Consider the following 22,633-nt stretch of genomic DNA (forward strand, 5'->3'; position numbering starts at 1 on the left):
TTTGCTTATAATGTCTTTTCAAATTCTAATCTTTGAAACTGACAGTATTTTCTTAGACGTTAACCATAGTGCCATGTTATTTGTCCTCATCTGCCTTTTGAGCATTCTTCCTTCATCCCCAGTTTTCTTTTATGGGGGTTCCGCTCTATTTTGAGAGGATTGGGCAGATTGAAATACTATTGGCAATCACTGCGCTTTATTCACGAGGCAGCACAAGAGCATGTCATGTCTAATAGACACAGGTTTCAGTTCAACAGAACATGTGTGGCAGACTTAGCACTGCACTGTGCCCTTCTCAGGTCCTTGTTTCAGCTGAGACAACCTTAATGGCATACTGATTGATGTTTTGTTGTTGCTGAGTGATTGTTGCATGCCTGGGACTGGGTTGGGCCATAGTGGGGAAGAACCAATACTGTAATGGTGTGGGGCAAGGGTTGGGCCGCATGTGGCCCTTGGGTTGGATGTGCCTGATCTAATCAATGTTAACTACAGTGTATTGCTTTTCTGTGCAGTTTTTATTACTGTTTTAATCACAGATAAGATAGCAAAAAGTTTTTTTTAATTAATTTTGTAGCCATCAAAAAGTTTGTTTTGTGACTAGGACATTTTTCCATTTTGTCTAACTGTGATGTGAGTTAAAGTCTTGGAAGACCATGTGAAGATTCAGATGGATAGTCTAGTCCAACATTAGCACTTAAAAAGCTCGAGGAATTTGTTGCAGCAGGAATTCAAAGCTAAAAGGTGGACCAGATCATGGTTTTGTTGTATTTTTGCAGATACTTTATTTACACTTCTTTCTCAGTGATTGAAACCAAGATGACTAAATTATTTTTCTGTCTACATTTTTCTGAAATGCTCCCACAATACACAAAGATAAGAACAAGTAGAGGGGAGAATGTAAGAATATCATCTCATTTTATTCCTGAATTTGTTTTGTTGCTGGACGAAGATTTGGAATATTTTGGGCTCAGTTATAAGCCCTTCAAAGTTGATCTGAATTTGATGATAGATTAAATTAAGGATGTAATCAGAACTTAAGGGAAGGATTAGATCTTTTATATTTCACTTTCCTGCTCCTTTTCTCCTTGCATTACTTATAACTCAGTCTTACCTTAGGATATTCTTCTATGTTTCTGTGGGAAAAAATGCTACTTAATGAATCTTTTTTTGTGTTCTGTAGTACTCCTTAAGTATTGTGGCTCGTGTAAGCTTTACTCAGAAGTCAGTCTCACAGTCCTTTCAATTAAAGGATCTTACTTGTAGTATTGGAAGACCAAAGTTGCTGGAGGGAAAAAAAGCCTAAATAGTCATTTGAAACTGCTTAGTAGGTTCCCATTTAGTATGTGCTAAGTATGGCATCTTTGTAGTCTTGGCTGTCTAATATCTTACAGGGTATGAAGACAGTGGCTGTCTTAATAGCTATGGTTTCAAAGAACTCAAGTACAAATTCTATGAGTTACTGACTTGAAATGATAGAAGTAAATGCAAGATTTTTCTTCCCTTCATAGATAGAGCTGTTTGAGTTTAAGGGGGAAGACCTCACTGATGATGAAGACGGTGGCATCATCCGAAGAATCCGTAAGAAAGGCGAAGGCTACTCGAAGCCCAATGAGGGTGCTCTGGTAGAAAGTATGTATATTATACAAATAGTAAATGGGTTTACTGTGATGGAAGGTGTGTTTTTCCCTACCTGCAATTTCTTTGTTCTGGAAAAGAATAATACCTGTCTTCTCTTTCTGTTAGCAAGAAACGTAACAACTAAAAGTAAGCTTTCTTTCTCTTTATTCTAGAAAAGGTTAGATTTTCCAGCAGCAGTTGTGTTCTTCAGAGATACTAGATCTGATAAAGTGCTTATCACAAAAGTTAAAGGAGTCTAACAAAGTATGTCCATTTGCTGAAATGGGGGAAAAAAAAGAAAAAAAATCACAATGCAACAGCTTGAAAGAAAAAGCATTTATTAACTAAAGCAGCAGAAGTGGAATTTGTTGCCAATATCTGATGAGCATATGTAACCCTTAAAAAGAGAGAAGACTGGTTGGGAGGGGAAGCTTTGTTCCTTGTATTGTCTGTGCTGCCTATCCCTTACCACACAGAGACACCTTCTGATTTGTATCTGGGTTCTTTTTTTTTTTTTTTTTTTTTTTTTTTTTTTTTTTTTTAACCAGTCCAGTTTGAAGGCCGATACAGAGATCGTGCTTTTGATAGGCGTGAGCTGCGGTTTGAGATTGGTGAAGGTGAAAACTATGATCTTCCTCATGGTCTGGAAAAAGCAATCCAGAAAATGGAGAAATCTGAGGAATCCATTTTCTATCTCAAACCCAAGTAAGCTGTTCATCATCTTCTGATACTTGAGAGGGCATATTGTAAGCATCTGGAGAGAATATGTTTATTTGTGGTGGTTTTCAACTCTTTTCAGTGCTATTGTAAACACATAATCAGACCTGAAACTTTGATTTATGGAAGATATTAAGTTAAGATTACTTAGCCACTGATATTAGCATTGAAAAATAAATTTATGTAAGTCTCTATAGTGTTGATCCTAGTGGATATTATAACAAATACTGTTGCTGTTTTTAACTTGCATTCATGTGGGTCCTTCTTAATGAAACTACGCTTAAATATACAGCACTGTTTATAAAGACACCTAGAATAAATAACAGAATAGTAAAAGTTCCAGTAAGCCTTCTGAGTAGCCTTATGTGATAAGATACGTACTATTTAGGAGAAATGTGGTTAGGAGTATCTGAAATCCTTTGCCACTAGGAAGTGTTTGCTTGAATTTTTAAGCAATTTAGGAGTAGACATTCAGGTTTTATGTGGGGAATAAGGTGGTGTTTTGTCTAAACCTTGGATCTAACATCTCAGAATTCTGAGACCAAGAACCACTCAACTCAGAGATAGGAATGGACTTTAAATGCCATTAAAGGCAAGCAGAATTTTCCCCTTACAGTGTGAACAAATTTAAAACAAATACAGTTTGCACTGATTGTTTCTATCTGATGTGAATGTGTTTGTTTTAAAGTTTTTTTTTTTTAAGCTGGAACTGAATTAGGTAGAACAAAGGAAAAGTAGACCTATGTTCAGTGCGTTTCTGCTAGTGTACAGTTTCTTACTGGAGTCTCAGAGCAGAACCTTTGTACAGACATTTACTGTTAATCAGTGGATTGGCAGTATCTTGTGCACAGCTGTTCACTTACTGCTGTCTCTTTCTGGAAAGTTAGAATACAGACATTATAAAGGAAATAGCCTGTCTTGGATGATAATAAAAAGCAAGATATACGCAATCTCAAAGTGTTTTTTGTTTTTTTTTTTAAACTTGCTTACACTTCATAGAAACAGCAGCGACCAAACAAGTAAAACTTGGAAAATAAAAACATAAAACCAAAATCCAAAACAAAAATTGGTAATGTGGAAATCAGCAAAATTAATCCCAGGTTTTTCTGCCTCTCTTTTGTCTTGTGCATGCAGATTCTGGAAAATTATCTGCAGTTCTCAAAGAGTTTGTCTTGCAATAATGTAGACAGATTTGTGCGGTTTTTACCTCCAGCTTCCTGTGTAGAGGTTTATCCTGAATATCCAGTTTTTTAACTCCCTCCCCTTTTCCCTCCCCCCAATCTTACAGCTACGGTTTTGGAAGTACTGGGAAAGAGAAATTTCAGATCCCTCCGGATGCGGAACTACAATATGAAGTGAAACTCAAGGGCTTTGAAAAGGTGGGAATGTAGGCGTACAAACTTTGAGGTGTGGGAATTGTTGATGCAGCTTAAACAAGGACAAACTGAATCCTTAAAATTTTGATCTGAAAAGGAAGATGTTACTGTAGGTGATTACATTCTGGGAGCTTTTGAGTGAAATTGTCCTTACTGGTCTCCTGTCTGTTGCTGTCAAGTATCTCTCTTGTGCTAATTCAGTTTCCAGTAGCTGTGCAAAACTATTCTTTCCAAGTCTGTCTCTTGTGTGCTGTTACTGAGAAATAGCACAGCCATATGATTTCCCTGTCATTGTCTTGAACGATTCCTATTTGGATAGGCTAAGGAGTCTTGGGAAATGAATACAGAAGAGAAATTGGAACAAAGCTGCATGGTGAAGGAGAGAGGCACTCAGTACTTCAAGGTAAATGATAATACCCAAGAAATAATAACATTTCTTATTCATGTTATGAACTGATGATAATGATCTAAGGTTTGGTCATTTCAGAGTGGTGTTCATGGTTTTCTCCATGTCATTTTATAGAAAAGACTATGGAGAAAGGTGTCTGAAAAGGAAGAAAAAAAAAAAAAAAAGAAGAAAAAGATAGTCTTACAGTTGCAGTGTCCAAATAGATTTTCTAATCCACTACAGTAGTGATACACTATGATGGTAGTGTATTTTTGGTAATGGAAGTATTCTGATCACTCTGATTTATTTTTTGTCTTTTTTCAGATCTATTGTTCTAGGTAAGACGAAGGGGCAGGGGGAAGTTTAAATAAAAATTACTGTGGTGAGCTGTGTGAAAATTTAATTGCCTTGTTGCCTTGTGCAGGAGGGGAAATACAAACGAGCAGCATTACAGTATAAGAAGATTGTGTCGTGGCTGGAGCATGAATCAGGACTCTCTAATGAGGAAGATACAAAAGCCAGGAGCTTGAGGCTTGCTGCTCACCTTAATCTAGCTATGTGCCATCTTAAGTTGAAGGAGTACTCTCAGGCTTTGGAGAACTGCAACAAGGTAGCAGGGTTTATTAGTCTTAAGCTGCTCAAACAATCTGACAGTTTATCTCTTGCTTTAATGACTTGAGGAATACTCGGCTGTGTGGTGTTCAGACTTTCTGATCAGCTGACAGTTGGACATGAGCAAATAAGTATGAACATAAGATGCTGGATATGGCTTGTTATATCCTTCTCTACCTATTTTTGCTGTATTTAATTCAGCTTTTTACTAAGCCCTGACAACCATGAAAATAAGAATGGTCATTTTCTAGCAGTTGCTGATACTCTGACTTGCATATTAGTTTTAAAAAAGCAAATTAAACAAAAAAAAAACCCAAACACTACGTTCTTCTCAAATGCTGTTTTTGTTTCTTTCTTTCTTTCTTTCTTTCTTTCTCTATTTTAAATGCAGGCACTTGAACTGGATAGCAGCAATGAAAAAGGCCTCTTCCGGCGCGGAGAAGCCCATTTGGCTGTCAATGACTTTGAATTGGCCCGAGGAGATTTTCAGAAGGTGATACAACTCTATCCAAGTAACAAAGCTGCTAAAGTGCAACTAGTAACTTGTCAGCAAAAAATACGGGAGCAGCATGAGAAAGAGAAGAAGATGTATGCCAATATGTTCCAAAGGCTTGCAAACAAAGACTTAAAGGTAAGTAGCACTACTCCAGAAGATCCAGATTGCCAGAGTGTACCTGGCAATTCAAACAACTAAGGCATCTCAGACTGTGTTAGCTGACCACTCCTTACATCACAAATTATTTTCCTTCCTCTGCCCCCCTCCCTCTCCCCATTCTTTCACAATAAGGTGCATAAGAAATCAGAAATCAAATTTTCTCCCAGAGATAATCATAGATGCATTTCATGCTTCAGCTCTGCTAACATTATATAGTAAGGATGGGTGGGAAAGGGGAGATAATTCGTAATTCTGTGGTTAGATGGGCAAGCTGCTCTGAAGAGTTTGTTTGCTTTTCTTTTCAAAGTGTAGCAGTAGTTTTGTGCATTTAATTCTCCTTTTCATGAAGAAGTATAAACAAACACACAAAAGTTCCCTGCTGATTCTGCAAGGAAAGCGGCATTGTCAGTGAGTAGTGTGGTTTTGTACCTGGCTAAAGCAGTCCTTGCATACTGGATCCTGGGAGAAAATATTCTGTCCTTCTAGACATTGTCATATAGACTCATCCAGTGTCTTAACTGTTATTTTGTTTTTAATGAAGAATCTGAGCAATAATTAAGATGCAACAACCAAACTAGAATTTTTTGCATCTTGATATGTAAAATTTCAGGGTTTAACTGGGAGCTGCAATAGATGATCTCCAGAGGTCCCTTCCAACCTGTGATTCTGTGAATTGCTCATTATTTGGCTGTGCTATGCAGGTTCCTTCAGGCAGCACAGCTGCTGGGAGTCCGGTGTATCTAGGTGTGGCACTTTGCAAGATGTGCTGGTAATGGAAGAGTGGATTGCTGAAACAAGCTGTAGCCATGAAAAGTGCAAAAGGACCATGTTAATGCTACTGAAATGTGTGCCTCTGCCCCTAAGAAAGACAATGGAGTCCTGTTCTTTGCAGAAGATAGATTCATGCACTGCAAAGCACTAGGGACACTGAGAAAGTAGAACACTGATTTTTTTGCCATCTACTTCAATACTGGATTTGTTTGGTTTTTGTTTTTGTTTTTTTCCAGTATATTGTTAGATGATGTTGAGAATCAGTTCTAGTGATAGGCTTTAAATGACATTTCTGGTATTGTTTCAAATTTTGGCAATTTCTTATAATAAATGAAGACATTTGTTCTATATGTCTCCGTTTAGCCAGCTACTACTCTTCAAACCAGCCACACTGAAGATGCAGAAATGAAAGATGAGCAGAATGGAGTTGAAGATAAATAAGTTGACACAGAAGCATAAGCAAACCAGATTCCATTAGTTTTGTAAATGAAAGAATTTCCAGTGAATTAGACCTTTATTTTTCTACCTGGTTGGACAGTGGTTTCAGAGGAGCAGAGGCTGAGCCGCCATGCCACAGTCAAGAACAGCTCTGTATGTCTGTGAAATAAGCTGAGTGGCAGCACAAATCTGATTTAATCCTAGGGACTTTATTTATTCATACAGCTTCTGTTACTGTTTGGGTTCTGTCTGGATTTATTCTGTTTGGTTTATCTGCATTTTGCCATTGGTGTTTGTGTCTCTCTTGTTCCAGCTCACTTAAATGTAGGAAACAATCTGGCATTAATTTCCTTGATTTCTTTTTTCTTTTTTTTTTTTCTTTTTTTTTTTTTTAAGCAGTTGGCCTTTTTCAACAGTCCTCATGTGAGATTTGAGAGCAAATCAGTGCTCACTGTTCTACTGCCTTGGCATTGTCCCCTTTCCCTTCCTCCATTAAGTGTTGTAACCTTCTTTATATGCTTCCTTTTTGCATATTGCTGAAAGTGAAGACTGTGAAGTCACAGCTTAAATAATAAAGCTCCAATTAAGCTCAAGGAAATTGAACTTTTTGTGTTTTTTATTGGCATTTGCAAAGAATTACAAGTCAATTGTCTTCTAGTCATTCAGTGTTTTCTTACCCATATAGTGGTACTGTAGCCACAATATCTACTTTTTTTCTGATAATGTTGATTCATTGCCATTTAAAAAAGTGTATGCAATTGATCCATCTGTTTGCAAATGAAGAAAATGTTGCTTAAAACTGTACACAAGTCTGTAACCCATGTATTATTATTATCTGTTAGTATTTCTCTTTCTCCTTCATGTTGTGAAACTGGACCAGAAGAATACTGATTGATACCTGGAAGTGACTGGCTTTGAAGATAAAATAAGTGCTAAAGAAGAATATCTTGAAAGTGCTTATAATTCCTAATGAAATGCAAATGTCTGAATGATTCCAGTCTTTATTATCCTTACCTCACAAGAAAACTACTTAATATTCTCCTACTTTTTTTCTGTGGTGTTTCTTGTGTTGGCTTGGAGACTGGTGTGTGTAGAGGGGGGAGCGTTGTGGTTGTTTGTATTTTTCTTTCTATAGGTATGAGATATAATATTCAGACTTATCTATGCTCTTCATGCTGTTCTGTAGTGTTAAACTCAGCATGTCAACTGTCCTTTTCTGAAACTTTCTAGCAGCAGGAACAAATTGCTTGCTTTTCAGAAGGAACGTAGTTTTACCTGTTTCAGAGGAGAGAGAGGTTGGGCTAGGGAGCTGTATGTCTAAACTGTCACCAAAGTCGTAAGTCCTGCATGACGTACTATCCTGACTCCAGTCCCAAGATGGTAAGTCCAGCCAGTTGCTGGGTTGGAGGTAGCTTGTGGATCTGTGAACTGCACTGCTTTATGCGAGATCAGCAGTGCCCTAAGAGCCTTCAGGTTGGGAAGGGGTAGAGGAGAAGGCAATATAGTCTTTGTTATGTTATTACAGGAAAGGAAATGCTGTAACTTTGAACGACCGATTTCTTTTGCTTAAACATCAACAGTTACTGCAGGTACTTTTTGTAACTTTTGGTAAATAGTATGAGCCCTGTATATTTGAAAGCTGTTTTACATTGTACTAGAGCACAAATAACTCTAAATGGAACATTTAATATGGCTCACATGGGGAAAATCCTACTGGTGAAATACTAATAGTTGTCCATCTTTTTGGCTTGCCTGGGCTGCAGTGAGCAAACAGGAATTGCCATGGGTTGCATATTAATTACATGAATTCAGTGTATTTAACAACTATTTTTGAATGCATTTTTATTAAAACATAAAAAAAGCAACAAAAGCATAAGGTTACCTTGTTTTTGTGAAACTAATGCATCAGGCTGGTTCATTGGCACTAGTGTGTTTTCCAGGTGTTCATCAGAGATTTTGGATGAAATATTACTCTTCCTATATTTCATCCTTGACAATAATTGTTCATAAATATACGTACTGCCAAAAATAATGACATGTATAAGGCATAACTGTGAAGCAAGGGATTTTTTTGGTAAGAGAAGGCTTATGACAGTTTAGTAAAGAGACTAATTTTTTTTCTTCTTCTTGAATTGAAAGCCTGATTGCAACTCTATACATTCCCTGTGAAAATTTGCAAGTACTATATTTGTCGGCTGATAATGGAGTTGCAAATATACCAAAAAGTGATTTTTTTTTTTTTTTTTTCCAAATCATGAAACCTATTCTCAGATTACTTTATCAGAACAGAAAGCACTTCTGCTGTTCACAGGACTGTGCTTAGCATATCAAAATGAATGAGATTATTTGCCATAATTTGAACTTGCCATAATTTAATTTCCATCATTGTCAGAAATACAGCACAGGTAAGGTGATTTTCACCTTGAAGATGCATTATTTAATGGATCAGATAGAAAATTATGTACTGTATATTTGTTTTGATTGGAAGCAGAGGTGTGTGTTCCCTTCAAATTCATTTGAATATGAAATAAAGCTATCAGTTAATACACATACACCTGATAATTTCCCAAGTGACTGGAGGGATTGGGAGAATCCATAAATGGTGGACTGAGAATTAGGATGGAGCTGGTGAGGGATCTGGCACACAAGTCTTAGGAGGAGCACCTGAAGGAACTGACATTGTTTTGTCTGGAGAAGAGGTTCTGGGGAGACCTGTACAACAGCCTGAAAAAAGGAGGTGGTTGTGAAATGGAAGTAGGTCTCTTCGCCCGCATAGCTAGTGATAGAACTAAAGGGAACAGCCTGAAAATGCGCTGGGGAAGGTTCAGGCTGGGTATTAGGAAAAATTTATTCTCTAGAAGAGTGGTCAGGAACTGGATAGGGCTGTTCTGGGAGGTTGTGGAGTCACCATCTCTGGAGATGTTCAAGTATTTAGAGAGATGCTTCAGTGCAGTAATATTGGTAGGTGGATGGTTGGACTAGGTGATCTTTTCCAACCTTGGTGATTGTATGATTCTATATTTAGCTCATTTAAATGAACTGTCAAATCCACCAAAATACTAAATCCGTGAGCCATTTTTAATCTCCACATTCTGTAACAAATTCTCCTTTTGATTCCAGGAAGTGTTTTTTAGCACTTTACCTTGACTTACCTTAAATTATGACCCCATAATCAGCATGCATACTTTTAAGGAACTGCTAGAACTGGTGATGATTTTGTCTCTTGAGCTTCATGAAATTCACAGCTTTGATCATTTGCATGACATTCATTTTTAAAGCTTTTACACACAAATTTTCTTGATGCCTGATGCAGTGACATGTTACCAAATGTGAGTTAGAGGTAATTGCATCATTATCTATTAATCTTGCAAGTCCCTCTTTTTTACCAACAACCACTGGAACACCAGCGGTAGCTATATCAGGTATGTTGACAAAGGTTAAAGAAAATTGCTTTAACTTTTTTCCCTACTGCTTCATAAAAGATTGTATTGACTGGTAAATTACACTTATCTGTCTCTCTGAATGTGTAAGTCTTTCATCCCACACTGTCTTCTTACAGTATCTTTAAGGTATGGTTTACTATTGTAAGAAAAAATGTAAATGAGTGATGTAATTCAGCCTACAACATAAGGGAGAGAAAACCACTCCAGGCAGTCAGTGGCATACTTTCCCACTGAACTCGAGCAAGAATCACACACCTGGTCTGCATAACACAGTAGGGCATTCTCACTACGAAAGGGAGCTCAGCCATGCAGGACAGAACGCCGCCTCGCAAGGTCGCAGCGTTTCGAGATGAGCGCAGCCTCGCTCCGCCCCGCCTCACCGCTGACGTCATCGCCCCGCCTCACCGCTGACGTCATCGCCCCGCCTCACCGCTGACGTCATCGCCCCGCCTCACCGCTGACGTCATCGCCCCGCCTCACCGCTGACGTCATCGCCCCTCGCTTGAGCCCGAGGAGCCGCCATCGACTTCTCGTCGTCCCAGCGTGGAGGCCGGCGGCATAGCGAGCGGCGGCATGCGGTCTGTTAGCTACGTGCAGCGCGTGGCACTCGAGTTCTGTGGCAGCCTCTTTCCGCACGCCATCTGCCTGGGGGACGCTGACAACGACACGGTGCGACGCGGTAGCGGCGGGATCTGTTCCAGGCTTTGAGCAGGCGGGTGGCGCAGGGTTGCGTGGCGGGCACACATGCGAGCCTAGCGTGACTACGCGGGGGGCTGCAGCGCAGGGCGGGCAGAGAAGGTCTCTCATAAACGGAATGTTACCGTCACTGGATTACAGGCGGTCAACGTTTGCGTTACCATTGGACGTCGTAGGCACTACTTGTAAAGTTCTTAGGGAAATAAACTTTTTGGTCCCAGGGAGAGACCACCGTTGCACGACTGGAAATGCAAAACTATAGAGAAACAGTTTGTTGTCGTGCATTGGATTACTAATGGAATAAAGTCGAGGGTAATTGTCTCTTGATCTGTGTGTTGGATGGGTGTGCATCAGCACTATTAGTATCAGCTCCACAAATGGTTGTTCTTGGAATGTCTGATTTAGCTGTAATTAGGAAGAGATTAGCTTGAACACATATACAAAGACTGCCTCAATAGACAAATCTTCTTATGTTATACCCTGCTATCCTGGAAAGTGTCACAGCTAGCCATGTGAGTTAATGTTACACAGCATAATGTGCTAGGGGAGTTATGCAGAAAATTGAAGCAGAGGCATAATGCAGAGGGTGGCATATGTGGGCTCATTAGCAAGAGGGGATGGTGACTATTCAGCAGTCATCTTTCAAGAAGTAATCACTGTTTAGCCAGTGTGTTAGTGAGGCTGAAGATCCAGCGTAAATGTATTGTGTTCTTGCAGATTTTTTCTGGAGGATTACTTTCTCCACATCCTCGGATGAATGAAGAAAGCCCAAGTCGGCTGTTCAGTCTGCTTGTGTAAAATGAGGGCTCTTAATTTTTTTTCCTAGACCTTTTCTACCGTTTCAAGCTTTTAATTCTTCTTTTGCTTGTTCTTACCCATTTCAGGTATGAAATGGTGTACTATGCTGTGCTGGGAGTACTATGTTACTGCAGTTGTGAACTTTTTACTAACCCAATTCTCTTCTACAGCTGAACGAGCTAGTGGTAGGAGACACCAATGGGAAACTTTATGTGTACAAAAATGATGACAGCAAACCCTGGACTGTACGATCCTGCCAAGGAATGGTCAGTTCTTTACAAAGCTTCTAACTGATTGGGTCTTTTAATGTATGTACATATTATTGTCCTTGATCGCTGGTTTGGAATATGAAAGCCAGAGAGGAGTGGCAGCCAGAACGGCTTCTGATGCCTTTCGTCTAGTGATGTAAGACCCTCTTGCTTACAGCAAGCCCTTTGGACTAGAAGTTATGAGCGAAGTACTGAACAAACACAGTAATTCTGTTGGGGCTTCTCCCACCTTGAACCTGTGCCTGTGCACTGTGAATTTTGCTCCAGAGCTCTGGACAGTTGTGTGGCTTATGTATTTCTGTCCTGGGCTGTTCTTTTTCTCATTAAAAAGACTGTTCAAGTTCAAGAGACTGTTTGTGAGGAGAGGGTATGGCAGGGGTTTATCTAAAAGTGCTTCTTTGGGTTGCCTTCTCTTATAGATGGACTTTTAAGATCTTCTTTTCTCTTGCAGCTTACTTGCGTTGGTGTGGGAGATGTATGCAATAAAGGAAAGGTGAGAGCAATCCAACTCCCCCCATCTTTGTAGGGCAAATGGGAAGTGCTTAGGAGATTTAGCCCATGTCCGTCAAGATGTGGACGAGAATAGATGGTAGGTGTTTTTTCTCCAGGATCTGACCTAATGCACAGAATTTTAATGCTTCTATTTTAAAATTGTTTTTGTGTTTACACGTAACCTGCATCTCATCTGCCTGTGAACACAATACAAGTCTTAGTGAGCAAAGAGATCTTATCTTTAGGAAGCATTACTGATAAGCACATCCTTCTGTGTAAATACCATGGGGATTCAGGTGTTTAAGGATTACTCCCTTTCCTTGGTGGCTTTTACACAGCTGTACTGAGCCCTGTTGCGGATCAATGGCTCTTCTGATGCTTGACTGTATGTGTTGAAGGTCACCTAACCAAGACAGCCACAGAATAGTCTCGACTTCCAAGCAAATTCTAGAGGGCTTCTTCTTGGGGCTTGCTATTTTTGAGAATTAAACAAATGACTAAGAGGTCAAAAATTCCACTTTAGGCACCCTGCCTAAAATATTGTGCTCCAGAGGAGAGCAGAACTGAAGTGAGGTTAGAGTAAGCCATGTATTAGAAATTGCACACATCAGCTTGATATCCTGTTTTGAAAACGATTAACGTTTTGGACTATTTGGACCCTTCAGGACTTGAGTGGTTTGTATACTGGTATCGTGGTTTTGTGATTTTTGTTGTTGGTATTCCATATCATAACGTCATGTAAAGCAGTGGGAGTTAAAGAATTAATGTCCTGGTTCTGGGGACTGCCTTTTTTGGGCATTTTGGTTCTTGGAGAGGAGCAGTATTCCCCAGAGGACTTCAGGCCCAGAGGAAGAAAGGAGGAGCTCGTGGCTCACTCTCCTGGTCCAGGTGGCTGAGAAACATGTGGTCCCCGGCAGCTTTTGCCTGCCGTGTTATCACAGAATCACAGAATGGTCTGGGTTGGAAAGGACTTCAAGGGTCATGAATCTTCAACCCCCCTGCCACAGGTAGGGCCACCAATCTCCCCATTTAACACTAGACCAGGCTGCCCAGGGCCCCATCCAACCTGACCTTAAACACCTCCAGGGACGGGGCATCCACAACCTCTCTGGGCAGCCTGTTCCAGCACCTTACCACTCTCATAATAAAGAACTTTCCCGTGACTTCCAACCTAAATCTTCTCTCTTTCAACTTAAAACCATTTCCCCTTGTCCTACTATTATCTACCCTTTCAAAGAGTTGATTCCCCTCCTGTTTAGGCTCCCTTTAGGTACTGGAAATCTGCAATAAGATCACCTTCCAGCCTTCTTTTCTCCATGCTGAACAAGCCCAGCTCCCTCAGCTTGTCTTTGTAAGGGAGGTGCTCCAGCCCTCTTATCATCTTTGTGGCTCTCCTCTGGACCCTCTCCAACAGCTCCCTGTCTTTCTTGTACTGGGGACTCCAGATCTGGACGCAGTACTCCAGATGGGGCCTCACAAGGGCAGAGTGGAGAGGGACAATCCCCTCCGTGTCCCTGCTGGCCACCCCTCTTCTGATGGAGGCCAGGATACTGTTTGCTTTCCGAGCTGCAAGAGCACACTGCTGGCTCATGTTCAATTTTTTATATACCAAGATTCCCCAGGTCCTACAGGGCTACTCTCAAGGACTGCCTCTTCCAGTTTGTATAAATGCCTGGGACTTGCCAGCCCAAGTCCAAAACCTTGCACTTTGTTATGTTGAACATCATTAGATTCACCTAGGCTCACCTTTTGAGTCTGTTGAGGTCCCTCTGAATGGCATCCCTTCCTTCCACCATGTCAATCGCACCACTCAGCTTGGTGTCATCAGAAAACTTGCTGCATTCAATTCCACCATCGATGTCATTGATAATGATGTTAAAGAGCACTGGTCCCAAGACAGACCCCTGAGGGACACCACTCATTACTGGCCTCTAGTTTTGGACACTGTTCCTCTCATTTTCTCTCATTTTATTTGATTTTGTTGGATGTAGTAAATTAATATTCCTCCTCAGATCATTACTGTTGCTCTGTTTTGTTTTTTTTTAGAGCCATCTACTATTTTCCCACACACACACTTTTCTCTCTCTCCTGAGGCGCTGGCCTGCATGTGCCCTGCCTCATTAGTCTCAGGGCTGGGCTGGACCGGCTGTAAACAGTTAACACTTTTTTTTTCCTTCCTCTCTCTTTTTTTTGTTTTGTTTTTGGGACTGTGACACCTGTCACGGACGCAGATCTGGAGATATCTCTGTGACAACTGGCCAGAAATAGTCTCTTGTTCCCTTGTAGCAGTCATTGATCTTCCCTTGCCCTGCTACAATTTCAAAAGAAAAAAAGTAATACAAAGACTATTCTCTTTCTCTCTTAGAATCTTGCAGTGGCAGTGAGTGCAGAAGGTTGGTTTCATCTTTTTGATCTGACTTCCCCTTCAAAGCACCCAGATTCTTCAGGCCACCATGAGTTAGCAGAAGAGCAGAAGCCAGTGTTCAAGCAACATATTCCTGCCAACACCAAAGTTATGCTAATCAGTGACATAGGTGAGCGGGACAAGGATGGGAGTTCAGGGTGAGGGGATTTGGGGGCATGAAGTGGTGATGGGGAGAGAGAAGGTGTATGAGCACATAGAAGAAAATGTCTACCTAGCTGAAACAATTGCTTTAACAAAGACTGTCTGGTCCTTAAGGAGAGGAGCAAAAACTTACAAAAAAATTCCAAAGTGTGAGTTCTTGTAATAGGGTTGGGATCCTCAAGGATGGTGCTTAATGGATGTTGGGGTTTTTGCAGTTATGAAGGCCTAAGAGAGCCCTTCTGTCTCCTGCAGATGGAGATGGGAAGTGTGAGCTGGTGGTAGGTTACACTGACAGAGTGGTGCGCGCCTTCCGTTGGGAGGACTTGTCGGAGAATTCAGACCATGTCTGTGGGCAGTTGATCCTGCTGAAGAAATGGTTACTGGAAGGTCAGGTAAGGATATACGGGAAGAGGCACGAGATCTCAGTCCTCAGACAAAGTAATTGTCATCTTGATGGCTTGAAAGGAGATTTGCCTAGCAGTTGTCCTGTGCACACACGGAAGCTGGTGTGATGTTATTAGCTTCTCTCACTTGACTAGAGAACATTTTCCATTAAGGGTGTTGCTAAGTGGCTTTTGCTAGGTGAAGATCCCTTTTACTTGGATATTTTGCCTATAGCTGGCTTTGTTCAGCTTACGCTCAGCTTCTATGAGAAAATCTGCTGTAGTCAGATGTAGGTACAGGTTGCACAGTGGAAACTTCTAGGTTATGTAAGGTTTTCAGTTCAATTCTATCTTTGTTTATCTTGTGTCAGTACAGGTGGATAGCCTTTCTGTGAACCCAGGCCCTGATGGCTTACCAGAGATGATGGTGTCCCAGCCAGGCTGTGGTTATGCCATTCTGCTGTGCACCTGGGACTCTGAGCAGCAATCCATGATAGAGGGGAGAGACAGCTCTTCCCCAAGCAGGTGAACAGTGATTGTATGGAGTAGATGTGGAGATTCTACTGTAGATGCCTGTCACAAGAGGGCACCACCACCACTGCCTTTCTGAGGGATAAATGCTGTCATCCTAGTGAAGCCAGCGTCTGTGATGAACTACCTGCTGGGAGTTCATGACGTAATCTTGTCAGCACCCAAGTGCCCATGAATTCAGGTCTCTATCCTAGAGACGAATACTGTTTTTGTTGTGTCTTGCTCTTCTTCTCAAGTTGGCCAATGAGTGAGTGACCTAGATCTCAATAAAGAGGAGTAGTCAGGGGAGCTGTCTAATGGTGGGAAGGATGGCATCTGTAAGGCTGAGCCAAGACCAATTAATCTGAAGCCCTGGAAAGACACTACTGGTTTCTTCCAGGTAAGGCAGGATTTCCTAATAAGAACCTGGTAGCCAGTGTTGTAAATTACAAGCAGAGAAGTCAAGATGAGCAGCGAGGTTATTTTCCCTGTCCCTAGAGGCACCACTGTGAGAAAATGAGGCATTCCTGTGCTGTTCTGTGGGACACTAAGACAGACCCAGACAATGTACAGGATAGAAGCTGGGCAAGTCTTGATGTCTTAGAGACCTTAATGAAATGTAAGTATCTGCCTGGCCAGAACTCAGGCCCAGACATGATCTCTGACTCACTTGGACAACTATAGACAGACAGTTTTCCTGAATGAGTAGCATTCAGGCATATGTAATAGAAAATAAGTTTAAAAAAAAAAAACAAACACTAATGTCCTTGTTTAGAATAGATGTTTTATTGACCTACTTGAGGTCTTTCCAGTTTTCTGATGCTACAAATCACTAGGTCTTGTTTTTCAATCATTAGCAAATTTCTGTCATTCCTGAGGTGGTGTGCTTTCTTTTCATTGCTTTTTGTCGGCAAATAATCCTTCTACTGATGATTGAAATGTCCCCTGCTTAAAGCAATCTGCCATTTTTTGCTTTGGGGATAGCATACTGTTCCTGAGTATTTCATTAAACAGCCTGTGCACAGGCTCTACCCATCTCTAGACTTGGAGAGTTCTGTTGTTGGAGTACTCTGCTCTTCAGATTGTCCTGACACAGGACCAGACATGATCTCATAACCTTTTCTGATGCCTGCCTCTTTTCTCCCCAGAGAGGCCCCTGTTCGAGATGTTATTCTCCACCAAACATCTGGCCGGATTCACAACAAGAATGTTTCCACTCATCTGATTGGTAGCATTGGCCAAGGTGAGAGATTAAGAGCTTGAGGTCTCTGCCTCAACAGTTGCCTGTGACATTTTTTCAGTATGTCAGTCCAGGGTGAAATTAGATTTCTAGAGGCTGAAAATTAAAAACTTCAGGAGTTAGATGCTAGAACAGAGGGATTTCATCTCCTCCAAAGAACAGCTAAACATCTGGTTTTGAACTTTTTACAGACTTTGGACCTTCTGTTGATTATGCATCACCCAGCACAAATTTCCCTGCATCTTCCACTTGCTTGCATTTACTCATCTTGAATGTCTATGAAGCCCTGCTCCTGCAGATACACTAGATCCTTGCTTTTGCATGACTGCAGCTTCTACCCTCTTCTTAATTACCTAGATGCATCTCTTCGTTTCCACAGCATCATTTTTAATTTCTTGCATTTGAGCACTTGATATAGCACAGCTATATCCTGCCTTCTTTTGCCTGTGGATCCCAACTCCTCCAGAGCTGCTTCCATATTTCATTTTTATTGCTGTCTTGTCTCCTTTCAATTTATACTGTTCAATTGTTATCTATAGCTGCTGGCTTCTCCCAGCCATCATCTACTGCTTTTGTATCCAGGCGTTTCTTACATGCTGCCAGTGCTTCCCTCATGAAACTGGCTGAATATGCTGAACGCTGTTTTGGTACATACAGAGCATGCAAGTTTCACACTCCCTTGTCCATACGCTCCATAATGCAAGGAAGAAGAAGATTCAAAGCATGGGTCATTTTCCCTCCTTGTCTGCAACTGGCTGGAATTGATGTGCATTTGAATTATCATCTGCAGTGCTGTCTGTGGAGGAATTTGGCTGTCCAGTGTGATTAGAATTGAGGGAGAAGGACAACTGACCAAACCCTCCCCCCGCTCCCTTTCCCTGCTCCGCAGAGTACAGTTCCTACCCAGTTGCTAAGCTTGTCATATTTTCAGCATTTCAGCTGCTGCAAGTACCATGATCACTAGGGCATGAAATCAGTTATTTCACTGCATACAAAACCTGCAGAATAAGGGATGAGAAGTTTGTAAAAAGCCCCTTGGTGCTGGAACAGCAGTAGTGAGACAGCTAAAGTGTGTCATGCTGACCAGTTTGTAGAGGACACAGCAGATCATTTAGAACAGAGTGAGTCTAGATGAATGTCAGCTACAGTCAGTATAGCACCCAACCACCTGTTTGGAATAAATGACTCTGTAGAAATAGGGTACTTATGTTCTGGAGTGTTGTAGCCTGGAGCTGTGCATGGGTGGCGAAGGTAGGCTTGCAGTACAGTGTCATTTTGGGGAAGCTGTCTGGGAAAAGCATGAAACTCGTTTCAGCTCTGCTGTCTTGCCACTGACTGCCACGTTTCCTGAGTTGCTGCAGACCTCAAGGAGACTGTGCTTCCTTCAACATTGTCAATGCAAACATAAAATGCAGCTGTAGTTGAAAATGGCTCCAGCCTTCTGCCATCAAGTGTGATATCACTTCCAAAACTTTTATCTTCCATGTCTCTTCTGACTAGTGGACAGGTAGAGTTTACTGAAGTGGTGGTCAGGAAAGTCTTGTCTTTGGGTTTAGTTGGTCCTGTACACAATTGTGTGATACACATGCTTTGGAGAGGAACTGTTTGTTTGCAGGAAGTTCACAGCTGTGGGAACTAATAAACCAGAGCTGGGTGCATGAGCATTGAGGCAGATGTCTAATCTACCCTCAAAGCAAGAGCTCTGTAGCATCTGAGCAGTGTTTGCTGATTGGAAACCACAGTTTCTGTTCAGTTTTCATCTAGTGGAAGCAATAATATTGGTAGCATGATCTCAGCAGACTCATTCGGGAGCTGACATGAAGGTGCTTTTGTGCCGCTTTGACTGAAATGTAGTCCTTCTAGTGGGATCTGTTTTTTCTTCTTGTTTCTGGAACAACTGAAGGCAACATTCCTATCCCTGAGGGAAGCAGTGAGGATACAGTTGTAATATTCATTTAGCTCAGGCTATTATCCTCATTATCCCTTTGTGATTATTGTGCCTGTGTTTGCGCATTTTTGGAGCCTAGAGAGGCTATGATGATGTTAACTGCAACCAGAACTGCTGAAGGTCTGCATACATTTGGCATAAACAAATTCCTAGAAGCAGTCAGCAGAGCCAGACATGCCCATATCAATGCAAATTAAAGATGCTGGATTCTTGGGTTTACACTAACAGTAGTGCTCTACAAATAACAGCTGGCATGAGGTAGGATTGGTTGCAAAACTGCAGATACCTGTTACGCAAAGTTGCAAGACTGGGCAAAAAAGAAGACAGCTTACTGTTTTGAATCTTTTTTTTCCGGAGAGGAAAGGAACAATGCTCATAAATAGGTTTCAACTGTAATTCTCTTCTGCATTTACAGGCTACTCCAGTGTGGGTAGTGGCTCGGGTCTCTTTGCCCTATGTACACTTGATGGTAAGTCCTACCACTGTCCTGGAAGAAGGGCCTGTGAGAAAGCCCAAGGCTTGTCCTTAATTAAAAGTAAGGAACAAGTGTGCAATGCTTTTGATTTTGGAAGAAGAGGGAACTGGGCTTCAGAAATGTTTCCTGATGCACACAAAAGAATTTGATTCTACCTCCTTCTGCTGACATGTTTGTTTGTTTTCTTTTTTTTTCAGTGTCTTAGTATCTCCCTTTTTGCTATTACAATCCCTTCATCTGTGGATTTCAAAGCATTTTACAAATATTTATTACTCATATGGCACCATGGTCTATGGGGATGAACTGTTAAAGCTTGGCCCAAAACTGAAAGCTTGAAACTAGAATTAGCATCTGCTTACTCCTAAGCTGCATGCCTACCCAATACTTAACTGTTTGAGATGCCAATTTGGCAGTGCAATTCATGTAAACAAGAGCCTGTAAACCATAGCAGAGAGATGCCTTTGTACTTGAAGGGATTTGTGTTGTTTCCAAAAGCAATAAAGGAAATGGATGCTGAAACTCAAGTATTGTTAGTGAAGAGCTTGCCTCACGCTGGCCTGGAGCCATGTTTTTTTGCTCCATTGCAGGCTGAGAAGTGATAGGACAGACTAACTCTAATTAACTGAATGGAGGGATTCTGTTCAAAAAGCAGCTGTGTGGAGACAAGGTATCTCTGTTCCCAGATTGGCAAACTGTCCTCTGTGGGCTAAATGTCCATCTGCCCTATGATGTCCTGCTAGGGAGTTTCTGATTCTTGTTTGGGCCTTAACTGTGAAGCTGCCTCAATGGGCAAGGCTTCATGAACTGTATTGAGATTGGAGGGCACAGTGAGGATAGGTTCATGTTTATGTTATATGAATTTCTGTCTCAGATCTGCATCTCCCACTAGCCTCCATGGTACTTTCACAGTACCTCTGAATAATACAAAAATGATATGAGGTAAGTGCTTAGAAATATTTTAGCATTCAGAAGGCCCATTCTATGCTACTAGCCAGTAACTTTTCAGCTGATACCTGTTCTCTTGAGATTGTGTTATCTGTGGGACATGGTGAGAGGATTCTGGTTTACGTGGTCCCTGAGATTTGTTGATGTACTATACCCAGGGATCATGTTTTGAACATTTTAGGGTGCAAGCCAATTAGCAGAGCTGCTGCCATTTCTTCCTGTTTCCTGTTACTGCTGAAAATATAATCACCTACTGTCCCTCCCAGAAATGAAACTACTGTCAGCTACAGTCTGTACTATGCTCTCCCCTCCGTGTGCAGACCATGAGTGCTGAAGGAGTACACAAGGCACAATGTTAGCAGATATTGTGTTCCCTTTTAATATTTTCAGGACAATCTTTTTTTTTTCCTCTTCAGGGACATTGAAACTCATGGAAGGGGCAGACAAGCTGCTCTGGTCTGTGCAGGTTGATCACCAGCTATTTGCACTGGAAAAGCTGGATGTTACTGTGAGTACTGTGTGAATAGCTCTGAGAGTGAAGGAGTGAAGACAAAAGTTCAACATAGCTTTTCTGTGTTTAAATTTAGGAAGGGCAGAGACAGTATTGCAGCATCTGAGGCACGAACTCGGAAGTGAACAATGCATATTGTTTGTTGCAGATTCTAACATCCCTTGTATGCATTCACAAGTTTTCTCTTTTAACTTTCCCACCACCTTTACATGTCAACAAAACATTCCACAAACACTCCTTAATTGCACATAGGCACTTACCCAATCAGAGCCATGAGTTGTCTCTGGTAACACGCTCTTCCTCCAGTCAGGGCCATCATCACAAGGCCATCACACAGCTTACTTGACTTTGCTTTTTTCTTCTTCTGGAGATGTCCTTGGTTCTCAGTGTCACTTTCTCTTGCTGTTTATTTTGTTCCACAGCTGCTGCTCTGAATAGTCTTTCTTGTATTCCCACAGAGTATGACTCAGCTGAAAAAATGCTGGGATTATTGCAGGATGATACACTGAAAGCTCTGACTGTACCAGCACATTCTGCACTCATGTCAGTCTGCCTTCCTCCAAGAGGTTGAGTTGTGTCTGCCTATTTGACCTCGTGAGCGCAGCGCCTTGCTATGAATTTTTCCATCCCCAAACTGCTCTTTTATCTCATTGCAAAATTAAAAAGTTTTGTAAATTGTCAATACTTCAATTGTCTACAGGCTCATAGGATACATAAGGATTGTAATAGAGAAGGAAGAGTTGATTTCCAAGTTAATGAAGAGTGTTATCTTGTTCATTTAGTAGTGCTCTACCTCTGAATAAGCAGAAAGATTATTGACTGCCTCTGGGAGTAGTTGATGTCTGTGCTAATCCTATGGTTCCTGCAGGGCAATGGGCACGAGGAGGTAATTGCCTGTGCATGGGATGGCCAGACATATATCATCGACCACAATCGTACAGTTGCCAGATTTCAAGCAGATGAGAATGTCAGTGCATTCTGTGCAGGTGAGGATTTTGACTGCAAGGCCAGCCCTCACAACATTTCTCCATAAAAGCTACTGCTTTTCTCTGGGGAATGTGTGATCTTTTGTCTGTCTGCAGTGGGGAATAATTTTCCTGGGGGAAATATTCTGCAGGAAGCGGCACAGCTAGTATTCCCACTGGTGGAATCTGGGAAAAGCAGAATGAGTGGGGGCGATGCTGGGATATGGCTGTGATTGGTTTAGTTTAGTTTTTTTGTTTTTGTTTTTTTCTCTTCTGTCCAATCTGAGAGTGCTGCAGTGTCTTCTCCATTGCTTTTTATTTTCCAGTCTTCTAAGCTGTTCTCACTTGAGATACAGACCCCCATGGAGCCAGCCTGAGCCTTGACTTTGCTAATTCATTTCTCTCAGACTTGTAAAAAGCAGCTTGCAAATCCACAAGCTGCTTACATTAATGACAGTTTAGAGACAATTGAAATGTCTCAGAGGGGCTTAATATAGCCAAGTCCATCTCTGTTCTTCCCTTGAAGGTGCTTACTGTTCTCTGCTAACGTCTTTGTTATCTCATCCTGAGAAGTTACCTATTTGCCTTCTCTGTATTTTGAGAGGTAGCCAAATTGTCCATACTTCTGTTCTTTGTAGGCCTATATGCATGCAAACAAGGAAGCAACAGTCCCTGCCTGGTTTATGTCAGCTTCAATCAGAAGATCTACATCTACTGGGATGTGCAGCTGGAGAGAATGGAGTCCACCAACCTGTTAAAAATCTTGGAGAGTGACCCAGAGTTTGGCAGTCTACTGCAGGAGCTGGGTGTAGGTGAGT

The 22,633-nt window shown here is 41.4% G+C and overlaps 2 protein-coding genes across 2 annotated transcripts in view; both read left to right on the top strand.

The window, feature by feature from the left end:
- The first annotated feature begins 70 nt into the window (after positions 1–70).
- On the top strand, positions 71–7,172 carry LOC100540936 (FKBP prolyl isomerase 4). The gene is made up of 7 exons (XM_085234583.1): positions 71–1,629; positions 2,166–2,322; positions 3,623–3,713; positions 4,030–4,113; positions 4,523–4,708; positions 5,102–5,341; positions 6,500–7,172. Exons 2-7 carry the CDS (start codon positions 2,282–2,284, stop codon positions 6,575–6,577), a joined length of 720 nt encoding a protein of 239 aa, XP_085090709.1. The 5' UTR covers positions 71–1,629; positions 2,166–2,281; the 3' UTR covers positions 6,578–7,172.
- A 3,292-nt stretch (positions 7,173–10,464) lies between these two features.
- Positions 10,465–22,633, top strand: part of ITFG2 (integrin alpha FG-GAP repeat containing 2) — a 13,441-nt gene continuing 1,272 nt past the window's right edge. Inside the window, exons 1-11 of the mRNA XM_085217976.1 lie at positions 10,465–10,686; positions 11,682–11,777; positions 12,232–12,273; positions 14,638–14,806; positions 15,091–15,230; positions 15,598–15,746; positions 16,880–16,974; positions 19,335–19,388; positions 20,756–20,847; positions 21,719–21,836; positions 22,454–22,627. Of these exons, the coding sequence (XP_085074102.1) occupies positions 10,591–10,686; positions 11,682–11,777; positions 12,232–12,273; positions 14,638–14,806; positions 15,091–15,230; positions 15,598–15,746; positions 16,880–16,974; positions 19,335–19,388; positions 20,756–20,847; positions 21,719–21,836; positions 22,454–22,627 (1,225 nt within the window). The 5' untranslated portion in view covers positions 10,465–10,590. The remainder of the gene's footprint in view (positions 10,687–11,681; positions 11,778–12,231; positions 12,274–14,637; positions 14,807–15,090; positions 15,231–15,597; positions 15,747–16,879; positions 16,975–19,334; positions 19,389–20,755; positions 20,848–21,718; positions 21,837–22,453; positions 22,628–22,633) is intronic.

The sequence above is a fragment of the Meleagris gallopavo genome, chromosome 1 (assembly GCF_905368555.1).
Source record: "Meleagris gallopavo chromosome 1, MGAL_WU_HG_1.1, whole genome shotgun sequence".
Taxonomy (NCBI): Eukaryota; Metazoa; Chordata; class Aves; order Galliformes; family Phasianidae; genus Meleagris; species Meleagris gallopavo.